The sequence below is a fragment of the Choloepus didactylus genome, chromosome 4, assembly GCF_015220235.1.
Source record: "Choloepus didactylus isolate mChoDid1 chromosome 4, mChoDid1.pri, whole genome shotgun sequence".
NCBI lineage: Eukaryota > Metazoa > Chordata > Mammalia > Pilosa > Megalonychidae > Choloepus > Choloepus didactylus.
Window position 1 is genome coordinate 56,560,807 of NC_051310.1, and position 15,251 is coordinate 56,576,057.

At 38.9% G+C, this 15,251-nt stretch overlaps 1 protein-coding gene across 1 annotated transcript in view; it reads left to right on the forward strand.

Annotated features, from left to right (window-relative positions):
- LOC119532632 (activated RNA polymerase II transcriptional coactivator p15-like) overlaps positions 1–14,896 on the forward strand; it is a 144,315-nt gene extending 129,419 nt beyond the window's left edge. Inside the window, exon 2 of the mRNA XM_037835043.1 lies at positions 14,429–14,896. Coding sequence (XP_037690971.1) covers positions 14,429–14,867 — 439 coding nt within the window. The 3' untranslated portion in view covers positions 14,868–14,896. The remainder of the gene's footprint in view (positions 1–14,428) is intronic.
- Positions 14,897–15,251: the final 355 nt, after the last annotated feature.

Genomic DNA, 15,251 nt, shown 5'->3' on the forward strand with positions numbered 1-15,251 from the left:
ACAGTGAGGACAGCTTTAATTTTTTATGTTCTTTGAAGTTTTTAATTCTTGTCCTTTTCCAATTGCTTTTTTTCTCCCGCTAACATTAAAAGAACACAAGTTCTCTTTAGAGTGAATTAAATGATAAAATGCAAACAAGGAAGTAGAGTACCTGAGGTGAGGTCAACCCAGCCACTTTACCTCGGGTGGCAGATACTGTTGACCTCCCTCCCAACAGCCTTTCCTCTTTTTTCTCAGCTTATTAACTCCTGTTATCATCCAGACAGCTACAAGCTCAGAAAGGGAGCATCTCTCTGGACTCCAGGAAGGAGCCATGACTGGGCTCAATCAAAATGGTAACTCCATAGACCTTTCTAGCAATTGGTTCAGAGGTAAACATGTTACTCAGCTCTGGCCAAACAGAAGGAGAGGTGATCTCAGGAAGCTTCTGAAAAGGAGTTTTCTCCTGGGTGAAAGAGGGAGGGGGAAGGGAGAGAGGAAGAGGGGGGAGATTGAGATGTAGAGAAAGGAAACCTACCCCTTTCCTTCTTATTTGGAACATGTTGGGTGGAATGGAAACCTTGGAGTTCTGATTACTGTCTTGTGATCTTGACAAAAAAGGCTAAAAGAATTAAAGAATCACTGTCTTAGTTGCCAGAGCTGCAGTAACAAATACCAAAGATTTGTTGGCTTAGACAACGGTAATTTATTGTCTCCATTCAACATCAAGTTATGGGCTAGCCATGCTTTCTATGAAATCTGTAGCATTCTGCTGGTGGCTTGCCAGCAACCAATCTCTGCCTCCATCACATGACCATCTGCTTCCTCTTGTCTCCTCCCATGGCTTCTAGTCCTCCTGCTCAGTCATCCTCTGTCTAGATTTCCTCTCCTTATAAGGATTCAGGTCACAATCAATTAATGCCACCATGATTCAGTTTTATCTAATCTAAATAGGATCTCCAAAGATCACATTTGCAAATGAATTCACACCCATGGGACCCTGGATTAGGCTTGAACATGTCATTATGGGGGACATGATTCAATCCCCAACAATCACCAACCTGGAGGGTCATCCTGCTGAACAAAGGCTAGAACTATGAACCACCAGCTCCTTGTTAAGAGTGAATCCTATTTTAGTTTAAGCCACTCTTAGGCTGACTGGTGATTTGCAGACCAACTACTCATTACACCTGGACTTCATGCTTTTCCACAGGCTTTGAAATGACGTCTTCAAGGTTTCTCTTCTAGCAGTGCCACTGATCACACCAAGTAGACAAGAGAATCAGGGTTGGCAAATTAGAGGGAAGTCTTGGTCTCTGCAGTTGCACAGAGTTTAGATTTTAAAGTATATTCTTTTTCAGCTACACTTTTATTGTCTGGCTATTTCTGCTCCTGTTCTCTCCTGCACACATTTGTGCTATTATAGAAAGTAAAAATCTCTAATGAGGACAACAAAGTTTGTCTGCTACAAAATGCCTTTAATGTTCCTGCAGTGGAAGGAGGAGGCAAGGAGGGTATTTTTAAGGTTCCCCAGCTTTTGAGTGTCAAGACAACATTTTTCTTTCTGGGAGCTACTTATGAGGCCTACTTGGAAGGTCTTTGCTCATAGCGTCCCTCCTCCCCCATATCCCATTATTAACACCTTCAGTGGCAGGCATCAGCTGTTATTAAAAACTGTCCTCTTGATGCATCCCTGTGGTTTTGCTATGTAGTTGTGCTATGACTATTATTAGAGATTGAATCATGTACCCCACAAAGACATGCCCAAATCCTAATCCCCTGGTGCTGTGAATGAATTAATTTGTAAATAGGATCTATGAAGATCCTATTAGTTTAAGATGAAGACAAACTGAATCAGGGTGGACCTTAATCCAGTATGATGAGTCCTTATAAGCAGAGGAAATTTGGACACAGGAGGAGTAGGAGACAGAAGGAGACAGATGGCCATGTGATAGGGGCAGGGATTGAGTTATGGATCACCTACAAGCCATCACCAGAATGCTACAGACTTCAGAAAATGTATTGCCTGCCCATTCCTTGATGAACTTCTAGTCCCCAAAACTGTTAGACAATAAATTCCTGTTGTTTAAGCCAACCAGTCTATAGCATTTTTTACAGCAGCTCTGGCAAATTAAGATAACTGTGTTAGACTGATGCCTAAATTCCAGGTGAATGCCAGTCCTCAGGAGGTAAAGTTTGGTTCAGTAACTCCCTGGAATCGGTCACGGTCCCGGACCTCATGAACTTTATAATCCACTAAGAGAAAAACATTTAAAATGTAATGAGCATCTGTTGTGTACCCTGCACTGTTTAAATACTCCTAAGAAGTTTAAATACATCATTCGTTTATCCACCTGTGCTGGTTTGGAGCTGTTATGTACTCCAGAAAAGACCACGTTATTTTAATACATTCTTGTGGGTGCAGACCTATTGTGGGTGAGACATTTTGATTAGGTTGTTTCAATTGAGATGTGACCCAGCCCATTCAAGCTGGGTCTTAATCCTTTACTAGAGTCCTTTATGAGAGGATAGAAGGCTGAGACATTTGGAGAGAGCTTAGAACAGGGGCTGGGAGCAACAAAACCCAGCAGCAAAGGACCAGCAGACACTGGCCATGTGCCTTGCTATCTGACAGAAGAACCCCAGATGCCAGCAGCCTTTCTTCAGAGAAGGTATCTTCTTGTTGATACCTTAATTTGGACATTTTCATGGCCTTAGAACTGTAAATTTGCCAACTAATAAATCCCCATTGTAAAAGCCAACCAGTTTCTGGTATATTGCATTTCAGCAGCTTTAACAAACCAAAATACCACCTAAGCCAATATTATGAACCTTACTCCATTGTTTGTGTCAAAGACATAGCACAGTTGCCTAGAAAGTTCACCTAAGCCAAAAAAAATCTGCACAAGGCATCTTGGCCACTCAGTGAACTTGTGCAAATACAGAGCAAGACCAAGCAGTCTGATCCAGGCACACTGTTCTCAGGAGCTCCAGAGAAACAGCAAGAATCTGATATGGAGCAAAGTGGATGCCCCAGTGGTCAGGAAACTGGAAGGTTAGAGAGTGACATGGGAGGTAAGGAGCCATTCGTGTGGGGCCAGGGAAGAAGGCCATTTGCATGGATGGAATTGGAAGGAGCCTAAGCTGGTTCAGAGAAATTTCTTCTAAAGTTCTGAAAGCCATATTCCCCAGAGCAGTTTACTTTCTCTAGTGTGTGAAGTCCACAGTGCATCAAGGTATTTGTTAGTAATATGGATTCCTGGAAACTTCTCCTGACCTACCAAATCAGAACTCAGGAGACTGGAGCCCAGAATAACCCTGTTAACAAGCCATCTTGGTAAACTTCATGTGGGCTAAATTGGGGACCACTGTCTCAGATGGTGGCTGAAGTACAAGTCAAACATTTATTCATTCAACAAGCATTTATTCTACATCTCTATGAGCTAGGCCCAGTGCTGAGAGATGAGTAAGACAATCCTAATTACCATCAGCAAGAAGAAAGAGAATATTCTGGAATATTCTATATTTCCAAAGTCACCAAAGTACCTAAGAAAAACTATTCTACTAATTATGGCTTAATTGACAGAAGGAAGAAGTGGGAACCTCGTGGTCTCAGATTTGAACTCTGAAGAGCAATGAATAGGTAGCTCTAGAAGATGATTCTGAGCTTCATTAAAAGATGCTCCCAGATCTATCCTCAAAAATGAAGCATCTAGAAAAAGAAGAGCAAACTAAACTCTAAATGAGCAGAAGGAAAGAAAATAAAAGATTAGAGCAGAGGTAAAAGAAAAACTGAATAAAAGAAACAATAGAGAGAATCAGCAAAATCATAAGTTGGTTCTTTGAAAAGATAATAAAATAGACAAACCTTTAGCAAGACCAACAAAGAACAAAAAGGAGAGGATACAAATGACTAAAATTACAAATAAAAGGGGAAATTACAACCAACCCTACAGAAATAAAAAGGACTATAAGAAGATACTATGAACAACTGTATGCCAAAACATTAGACAACTCAGATGCAATGGACAAATTCCTAGAAACCCACAAACTACTTATACTGACTCACAAAGAAATAGAATTTCTCAACAAACTAAAACTAGAAAAGAGATTGAATTAGTAATCAAAAACCTCCCAACAAAGAAAAGCCAAGACAAATTGGCTTCACAGTGAAATTTTACCAAACATTTCAAGAATTAACCTCAATCCTGCTAACATTCTTTCAAAAAATTAAAGAGGAGGGAATCATTCTATGAGGTCCACATGAGTCTCATACCAAAACCAGATAAAGATACTACAAGAAAAGAAAATTATGGACCAATATCTCTTATGAATGTAGATGCAAAAATTCTCAGCAAAATACTAGCTAATCGAGACCAACAGAATAGTAAAAGAATTATACACCATGATCAAGTAGGAATCATCCCAGGTGTACAAGTCTGGTTTAACATAAGAAAATCCAGTAATGTAATACACCACATTAACAGAATGAAGAGGAAAAAAAAAAAAAAGTATGATCATCTCAAAGGACTCAGAAAAGGCATTTGACAAAATGCAGCACTGCTTCTTGATAAAAATTCTTAAAGCACTAGGAATAGAAAGAAATTTCCTTAACATGATAATGGGCACATATTAAAAAACCCACAGCTAACGTCCTACTTAATGGTGAAATATTGAAAGCTTTCCCTCTAAGATCAGGAACAAGACAAGGGTGAACACTGTCACTACTGTTATTCAACATTATACTGAAAGTTCTAGCCAAAGACATAAGGCACAGAAAAGAAATAAAAGGCATCCAAATTGAAAAGAAAGAAATGAAACTGACCCTATTTTCAGATGGCATGATCGTATGCACAGAAAATTCTGAAAAATCCTCGAGAAAGTTCCTAGAGCTAATAAACAAACCCAGCAAAGTGGCAGGATACAAGAAATTCAGCGTAGTTTCTATACAATAGTAATGAACAATCTGAAGAAGAAATCAAGAAAATAATTTCATTTACAGTAGCAACTAAAAGAATCAAATCTCTAGAAATAAATCTAACCACGGATGTAAAAGACTCATACAAAGAGAACTACAAAACATTGCTAAAATAAATCAAAGAAGACCTAAGTAAATGGTAGGGCATTTGATGTTCATAAAATGGAAAGCTAAATATTGTCAAGATGTCATTTCTGCCCAAAGTGATTTACAGATTCAGTGCCATCCCAAGCAAAAGTCTAACAACCATTTTTGCAAAAATGAAAAAGCCAATCATCAAATTTATATGGAAAGGTGAAAGACCCCAAATAGCCAAAGCCATCTTGAAATAGAAGAACAAACTTGGACTCACATTTCCTGATCTTAAAACTTATTACAAAGCCACAGTAATCAAAACACCATGTTGCTGGCACAAGGATAGACATATAGACCAATGGAATCAACTTGAGAGCTCAGAAATTAACCCTCTTGTTTATGGCTAACTGATTTTTCACCAGTGGGCAAACACCAATCATTTGGGAAAGAATAGTCTCTTCAACAAATGGTGCTAGGAAAACTGGATCTCCATTTGTAAAAGAATGAATGTAGATACCTACCTTACATCATATACAAAAAACAACTCAAAATTAAAGACCTAACTATAAGAACCAGAACTATAAAAGTACTAGCAGAAAGCATAGGGAAGCAAATACAAGACCTTGTGTTAGGCAATGATTTCTTAGACTTTATAGCCAAAACAAAAGCAACAAAATAAAAAATAGATAAAGGGAAACTCATCAAAATTAAAAATGTTTGTGCCTCAAAACACTTTACTGTGAAAGGAAAATGACAACCTACACAATGGGAGAAAATATTTGGAAACCACATATCTGATAAGTGTTTAATACCAGAATACATAGAGAAATCCTCCATCTCAACAATAAAAAAAAGCAAACTAATTTAAAAATTGGCAAAAGACTTGTATAGACATTTTCCAAAATATATATACAAATGGCCAAAAAGCACATGAAAGATGTTCAACATCATCAACCATTAGAGAAATACAAATCAAAACAATGAGATAACATTTCACTTCCACTGGAATGGCTACTATTAAAAATAAAAACAGAAAATTACAAGTGTTGGAGAGAATGTGGAGAAGTATAACCCTCATTCATTGCTGGTAGGTATGCAAAATGGTGCAGCCACTGTGGAAGACAGTTCTATATGACCCAAAAGAATAGATATTGGCCCACCAAGCTCATAGCAGCAGTATTCACGGTTGCCAAAGGTGGAAGAAACCCAAGTGTCCATCAATAAACAAAATGTGACATTTATACACAATGGAATATTATTCAGTCATAAAAGGGTATGAAGTTCTGATACATGTGAAAACATGGATGAACCTTGTAGACATCACATCAAGTGAAATAAGTCAGACACAAAAGGACAAATATTGTATAAGCTCACTGATATGAAATAATTAGAATAAGCAAACTCATAGAGTCAGAATCTAGAATATATGTTACCAGGGGACAAGGGTTGGGCATAAGGAGTTAAGGTTTACAATGTACAGAGTTCTATTTGGGACAATGGAAAAGTTTTGGTAATGAATTGTGGTGATGGTAACATAATATTGTGAATGTAATTATCAGCACTGAAATATATATTTTAATGTAGTTAAAATGGGAAATTTTAGGTAGTATATAAGTTATTAGAATAAAAAAATAATTTTTTTAAGGCCATGGAACTGCATAACACAATAGTAACCCTAAGTTAAACCATGGACTATAGTTAATAGTGCAATTATAAAAGTGTACTATATATATATAAATATGGTGTGTGTGTATATATATATATACACACACACATATATATTTATAGTAACAAATATATCACACCAATCCAAGGTGTTCATAATAGGGTGGTATATGGGAATCCTGTATTTTAGACATGATTGTCCTATAAACCCACAACTTCTCTAAAAAAATTTTTAAAAAGATGTCTGTGGGAGAAAGAAGATGGTAGTATAGAGAGGAGTGGAAGTTAGTTAGTCCCCCTGGAAGAACTAATAAACAACCATGAACAACTAGTAAATAATCTGGAATAACTGCTGGGGGACAAACATGACTGTCCACACATCATACACAAACCCGGATTGGGAGGAATGCCTGAAATTGCACCATAAAATCTGAAAGTAAAGACTGTGGACCCGAGCCAGGAGCCTGAACTGCAAAACCTCGCTGTGATAGAAAGCAGCACTCTCTGAACAAGCGAATATACCTCAGTCCAGCTCCAACTGGGGTTTTGATTAACAAAGTGGGCTGCACAATACAGGCAACAAATCCCCAACAAGCAGACAGAGGCTTTTAGTGATGATTGACCTTAAAGAGCCAGTGGACTTCTCTGTGCCAGGAGGGGAAGCCCAGAGGACTGGGTGCTATCTCTGGCCAGCTGGTGAAGCTGGGGCGGGGGGGGGGGGGGCCGGGTGTGGACTGACCTTGAAGGGAGGCTTTCTGTCCCTTTTCCTCTCTCTCAACCTGGGCAGCTCAGTGGAGAAAGCTACAGCCATTTTCAGTTTGCAGCTCCCTGACCCAGACAAGGGTGGAGATAGCAGAGTCAGAGAGATAAAGAACCTATTTAAATGCCAATAAAAATGCCCTAGGGGGGTCTATCTTCCCTAAGAAGAAAGAGGTGGCACCAAGCCCTACTACTGGCCTCCCATTCAGAACCAGGCTCCAGATCTTGGGGGAAAACAGCCAAAACAGAAACTAAGGACTAAGGGGGCCACACTTCCTTACACCAGTCAGGAGCTACAGGCTGACAGGTGCCACCTGCTGGGCATATTAGGAAAAGCACAGCAACTTGAGACCTCACAGAGTGTCTAAATATTCTAAGACACACCACCAGAAAGACCTGATACTGAATATTGCCCCCTTCTGAGAATACCTGATTGGGGTAATCAAGGAAACCAGATGCCTAGACAACAGAAAGCTACAACCTACACTAAGAAAAACAAAGTTATGGCCCAGACAAAGAACAAACTTACACTTCAACTGAAATACAGGAATGGAAACAATTAATGCTAAATCAATTCAAAAAGCTTAGGGAAGATATGGCAAAAGAGGTGAAGTGTATAATGAAAACACTGGGTATACATATGGTAGAAATCAAAGGTTTCAAAAAAACAACTGGCAGAATCTATGGAAATGAAAGGCACAACACAAGAGATGAAAGACACAATGAAGACATACAACAGCAGATCTCAAGAGGAAGAAGAAAACACTCAGGAACTAGAGAACAAGACACCTGAAATCCTACACACTAAAGAACAGATAGGGAAAAGAATGGAAAAATATGAGCAACATCTCAGGGAATTGAATGACAAAATGAAATGCATGAATGTGCATTTCATGGGTGTCCCAGAGGGAGAAGGGAAGGGAAAAGGGGCAGAAGCAATAATAGAGAAAATAATCAACAAAAATTTTCCATCTCTTATGAAAGACAAAATTACAGATCCAAGAAGTACAACATACCCCAAATAGAATAGATCTGAATAGGCCTACACCAAGACACTTATTAATCAGATTATCAAACATCAAAGACAAAGAGAGAATCCTGAAAGTAGCAAGAGAAAAGTGATCTATCACATACAAAGGAAGCTTGATAAGACTGTGCAGATTTCTCAGAAACCATGGAGGCAAGAAGGAAGTGGTGTGATATATTTAAGATGCTGAAAGAGACAAACCGCCAACCAAGAATCCTATATCCGGCAAAACTGTCCTTCAAATATGAGGGAGAGTTTAAAATGTTCTCTGACAAACAGACAATGACAGAGTTTGTGAACAAGACACCTGTGCTACAGGAAATACTAAAGGGAGCACTACAGACAGATAGGAAAAGACAGAAATGAGAGGTTTGGAACATAATTTTCGGTGATGGTAGCACAGCAATGTAAGTACACTGAACAAAGATAACTATGTATATGGTTGAAAGAGGAAGGTGAAGAGCATGTGGGACACCAGAAGAAAAACGGAAAGATAAAGACTGAGACTGTATAACTCAGTGAAACCTAGAGTGCTCAACAATTGTGATAAAATTTACAAATATGTTTTTACATGAGGGAGAATTAATGAATGTCAACCTTGCAAGTTGTTAAAAATAGGGTGGTATTGGAGGAAAAATACAACCAATGCAAACTAGAAACTATAATTAACAGAAACATTGTATTATGCTTCCTTTAATGTAACAAAGGCAATATACCAAAGCTAAATGCATGTAAGAGGGGAACACAAGGGAGGGGTATGGGACTCTTGGCATTGGTGATGTTGTCTGACTCTACTTTAGTTTAATGCTGTCTTTCCTTTTGTTGCTTCTTAACTGTCATATTTTGTTTTGTTTTTTTCTTTCTTTTTTCTTTTCCTTTTGTCTCTCTACCTTCTTTGACTCTTCCTCCTTCTTGGTGGAAGAAATGGAGATGTCCTTATATAGATAGTGGTAAGGGTGGTGAATACATATACAGAGAACCATCAATTGTTTATTTAGGATGGAATGTATGGGGTGTGAAAAAAGCCATCTTAAAAAAAATAGGGTTGATGAAACCTTGAGGACACTATATAGAGTGAAATAAGTCAAACACATAAGGAGAAATACTGCAGGGTTTCACTTATATGAACTAATTATAATTTGTAAACTCATAGACATGAAATATAAGTTATCAGGATATAGAATGGGGCTAAAGAATGGGGAGCAGTTGCTTATTATGAGCAGAATGTTCAACTAGGGTGAACTTATGTGTTTGAAAATGGACAGAGGTGATGGTAGCACTGTGTGAGAACAACTAACAGTGCTGAATGCTGTGTGAATGTGGTGGAAAGGGAAAGCTCAGAGTCACGTATATCACCAGAAGGAAAGTTAGAGGTTAAAAGATGGGAATGTATAAAACAGTGAATCCTATAGTGGGCAATGTCTGTGATTAACTCTACAAATATTAGAAACCTCTTTCATGAACTAGAACAAATGTATGACACTAAAACTAGAAGTTAATAATAGAGGGGCATATGTGGAGAAAAGTATTCCTACTGCAAACTATATATTACAGTTAATAGTATTTTAACATTCTTTCATCAACAGTAACAAATGTACTATACCAATACTATGAGTCAATAATGGAGGGGGATGGTTAGGGATATAGAAGGATTTAAGTTTCCTTTTTTTTAGTCTTCATTTCTTTTCTGGAGTAATGAAAATGTTCTAAAAATTCAAAAAAAAAAATAATTGTGGTGATGGATGCACAGATGTAGGATGGTACCATGGGCAATTGATTATATAGTTTGGATCTTTGGATAATTGTATGGGATGTGAACAATCTTAATTAAAAAAAAAAAAAGATGTCTGTGCTGCAAAGAGTTTTGTCTCTTTGTCTCTCCTACAAATGTGTGAAAACAAAGATAAATCAAGGCAAAGTGACTGGGAAAATAAGACTGTTTTAAAAAGTCATTTGCAGAAATTGACAACAACAAAAGGAAACTGCAACCTAGTCTCCCCCTTTATTCTAAATCCCTACCCATTTTCCTTTTCATCTCTTCCTCAGAGGCAATAGTGTGAGGTAAGGACAGAGTCAGTCTTGCCGTAAATGGTGCTGGTGTCAGCCAGGATCACACACTGCAGCAAACAAGAGAAGTAATCAGGCAGGCACAAATGAGTCCCAAGAGGCGACCTTCACAGTAGGGAACAAGTCTGACTAATCTAGTAAAAAGAAATATCTAACCCAAAACATATGCATTTAGATATAACTCCATAAAGCCAAAGCTAATTAATCCTCCTGCTCATATAAAATGGCAAAGGAATTAACACTATTGCCAACCCTCAGAAAGTCTTTTAATTGCACTGCAATTCTTTCCAAACAGCAAGCGTCTGCAGCATTCGTGGCTGTGCACCGTACACCAGCACTGTTTTGCCCTACATGCAAAGCACTGGGCACTTAGTCTCATGACGGTGTTTTGCTGAAACCTGGTACACAATCCCCCACAAACTGCTCAGAAGCCATCAAGCTAACCACTGTTTTACCCTAGTAAGAGACCAACTACTGAACATTGAAAGTACCCAAAGAGCCCTTTATATCGCCCTCTGGCATTCACCTTCCTGGGAAGTTATTTTTGTTTGTTTTTCATGCTAGCTAAGGAATTGATTTGTATTAAAGTTGTGGGCTATGGGCACATTCGGAAAAGGTCACTCAGTATGTTTTTGATTCAGAATAGACAGTCCTTCTGAGTCAAAAGGCTGAAAACGAAAAGCAGAGAAAAGTAGGATTTCCCTTTGAAAAACAAATGCTTGGATAGGATCCTGGCCACGCTGGAAGGGTGAAGCTCATGAGATGTCCAGAGCCTTTCCACTGGTGGTGAAGAGGAGTCTCAAGTATCCCCCATCCTAGTCTATCACCCCAACTCAGGCAGAGTTCCTAGGGCAGTCTGTTTCCAGCCTCACCTGACCCTGGCGCTGGATTTTTTACTCAGCCAGCTGGGGGCCCCCAGATGGTTGCCAACTCTGAGATACAGGATTGGTTTGCTGGATGACCCGGAGGCAAACCTTTCTGAGAGGCCCCAGTTGACGAAGCTTGACTCATGGTCACATGGGTTCTGGGAATTGCCGTTTCATTGATGGGATGGACAGCATTGAGCACCTACTATACGTAAGGCTGCGTTCTAGGGGCTCCGAAAGTCTCGAATGCATCAGAGCGTCTGTGCTTAGGTAGCTTCAACTTGGAGGAGAAGAGGGGGAGGGAAGGCTAAGGTCATGTGAGTAGATACATATTATCACTAGGTTGGGGGTAGGAGGAAGACCCTAATGATTTCAAAGCTTTCCAAGTTATCCATACTAATTAGAAATGTGTCAACAGCATGAAGTTTCTGACTTTATTCTGAGAGAAAGAGCTGGTAAAGAGCCCCATAAGGCATTCAGACTCCAAGTTCAGCACTGATGATTGTGTTTGGACACATAAGAGCTAAAGTTCCTGAAACCTGAATGTCCTGGTGCTCCCTCCCTGCAGTCCACCAAGAGAGTTTAACTGGAGGGAAGAGATTAGATGAAACCGAAACAGAATCTACCGTCTTCCTCAAATCCATGTCCTCTACCACTATTCCACTCCCACCACAACCCATTCTATTTCATACAATAAATTAAAGGGGAAAAATCACAATAAAATAAAACTTTGTTTTGGTCAAAGTCAAACAGTTAAGGCCACCATGTACAGTTTTGTTCAATTTAGTCTATGTGAACAGTGACCCTTACAAGTTGTGCCGTGTACAACCTAACAACCGTCCATGCAACCCTGAAAATATCCTCCATATTCTTACTCCAATCTTGGTTATTGTCTCCATAACCTGGGCCATGCTGAGTTGGTGACACTCCCAGTAGCTCAGGGAATCACTGACCTGAGAAAAGTTAAGACAAGAGAATAACTCGAGGATCTTCCCCAATTTCCAGACCTGAATTGTCCCCAGGGACTGAAGCAGAAATGTTTTCAGGGGCTAGAGCTGAACCAGGCCTGTTGAGATTTTTTCAGATTGCCTTGAGTTAAACCACTTGAGCTACTCATTCTTCTGAGAATTCTTCTTTCTTATCTAAAATAGTGCCTATCTGTTTCTCATGAGTTTATACCTTGTTTGGTTTCCTTTATTAATACTCATCAACAATTTGTAAATTATTTATTTGGTGATTAACTTGAGTCTTTTCCATCTCTTTGCTCTAGACTCTGATAGCAAACACCCTATCTGTCTTGTTCACCCCTGTATTATCAGACAAAGAGCTCCTGATATGCCATAGGTACTCAATAAATATTTTTCATCCAGACATGGACATAGCATTCAGAGCAAATGATAGTCTCAAATAGCCATATAATATATACTGAGAGATTAAATAAGTCTTCAAATGAATATGTAATTTTGTACCTAGAATTCTACTTAAGCCTTTATGCACCATCATTAAATTGAAGGATAGGACTGAATAGCCTTTGAGATCGCTTTTGGCTCTAACATAGCATGACCTGCAATGTGGTATTTGGTAAGACCAGTCCATTTCCCATCTCTGAACTCTGATCTTTAAACCAAAAGCAGGGCTAGTCCTGCCATCAATTTGGAAAGAGAAATGACTTCTTTCTAAAATGAATTGAAAAAAAAATCAACACGGGCATTATTTTTTAGAAGCTTCTGTTCCTTGGTAGAACTAGCCCTGACTTACCCACATACCTAAGTATGTGTCCTTAAAGATGTCTAACTATAAATAAGCTCAGAATAGATTGTCTATTATCATGTTCACCCAATAATTGATCTTGGGTGTGTCATTGTTCATGGACCACAGGTGTCCCAAAGTACTTTACTTCCTGCCTGTGTCTTAAACATGCTGCCGTTCTCCCCTCATCTGCTGGATATTTTTCTGTTCAGACCACTCAGACCTCAGAGAACTTTAATTTTCATTGAGATATCTACCTACACCATGTGCTTTGGGAAGAACCAGTCCTACTCTTGGCTCCATGGGTGGACCTTGACAGCCTTAAACTGGAGATCCGTTGAGTGTCCCCAGAGTGGCTGGGGTCATTCCTGGTTATGTCAAACTACAGTGCCAGTGAGAGGATGGAGGTGGCTTCCTGGTGAGTTGCTGTAACTGTATCCCTGACATCTGTGGTTCCACAGATGATCCTAAAGATATCGTAGCAAGGAGGTTATACCTTGGATGATCAGTTTTGGTAGTAAGGTCTAGCTCTAGTCCCAAGGTCAATGGGCCAGGATCAGGCAGGTGGCAATTCCTAAAAGAGAAAAAAAAAATCCTCACAAAGTCAGAAAAGTAAGAAAGTCAGGATTAGCCAAAGAAGGTATGAAACTAGGATATATAAAGGGAGAGAGCAGAAAACCTTTCCGGGCCACACTCCACCCTACAATTATGTTAGGTGGCCAGCTGTATACTCCCATTGCCCTCACTTCTCATCCCACACAAACAGGCTATCAATAAATCCTGTTGACTTTATTTTAAAAATATATTCCAAATACAGCCATTTCTCAGTAACTCACCACTACCATTCTAGTCCAAGACATCACCATTTCTCACCTGGACTAACATAACACCCTCTTAAATATTGTCTCCGGATCTACTCTTAATCCCTTTTATTCTCCAGTAGAAGGCAGAGTAATTATTTTAAAACTTATGTCAGATCCTTTTACTTCTCTGTTCAAAGTCCATCAATGAATGCATGACACTGAAAGCAGAATTTAAAGTCCTCACCATAGCTTATTAAGATTATTTGCCCCAACCTTACTCTCCTTTACTCACTCTGCTCAACTCATATGGTCTTTTTGCTTTGAGTTTAGAATGCCCTTCTCCCAAATATTTACATGGCTTGCTCCTTCAAATCATTTATATCTGTGCTCAAATACTGCCTCCACCAAGAGGAGACCCCTGATCAGTTTAGATTTAGTTTATCTAAAAAGGTAATTTCAGGTCAGTCTTGAGAGAGCAAGCGAGCAGGAGGCAGTTAGGCTGCAGGAGCAGAGCAGTGCCTAAGTCAAAGGAACTTGTTTCTTCAAGCTCATCTGGCAGTGATTCTGATAGTGAAGTTGACAAAAAGTTAAAGAGGAAAAAGCAAGTTACTCCAGAAAAACCTGTAAAGAAGCAAAAGACTGGTGAAACCTCAAGAGCCCCGTCATCTTCCAAGCAGAGCAGCAGCGGCAGAGATGATAACATGTTTCAGATTGGAAAAATGAGGTATGTCAGTGTCCTGGACTTTAAAGAGAAAGTCCTAATTGACATTAGAGAATATTGGATGGATCCAGAAGATGAAATGAAACCAGGAAGAACAGGTATTTCCTTAAATCCCGAGCAATGGAGCCAGTTGAAGGAACAGATTTCTGACATTGATGATGCAGTAAGAAAACTGTAAAATCAGAGCCATATAAAACCTGTACTGTTCTAGTTGTTTTAATCTGTCTTTTTACATTGGCTTTTGTTTTCTAAACATTGTTTTCCAAGCTAATGCATATTTGGATTGCAGAACAATTTGTAAGGTGAATACTTTTTTTTGATGTGCATTAAAAATGTTCTGAGTGAAGCTAATTGTCAGCTTTATTAAGGGGTATTGTTTCATGCCCACCACCTACTGTAAAATAAAATCAAGTAATACAATCTTAAAAAAAAACAAAAAATAAAACAAACAAAAAAAGATAATTTCATGTGTTTTTATCCTTCTACCTTCTACATTTTTCTTGAAATACTTATCATGTGCCTGTTTATTGTCTATCTCCTACCCTTAGAATGTAAACCCCAT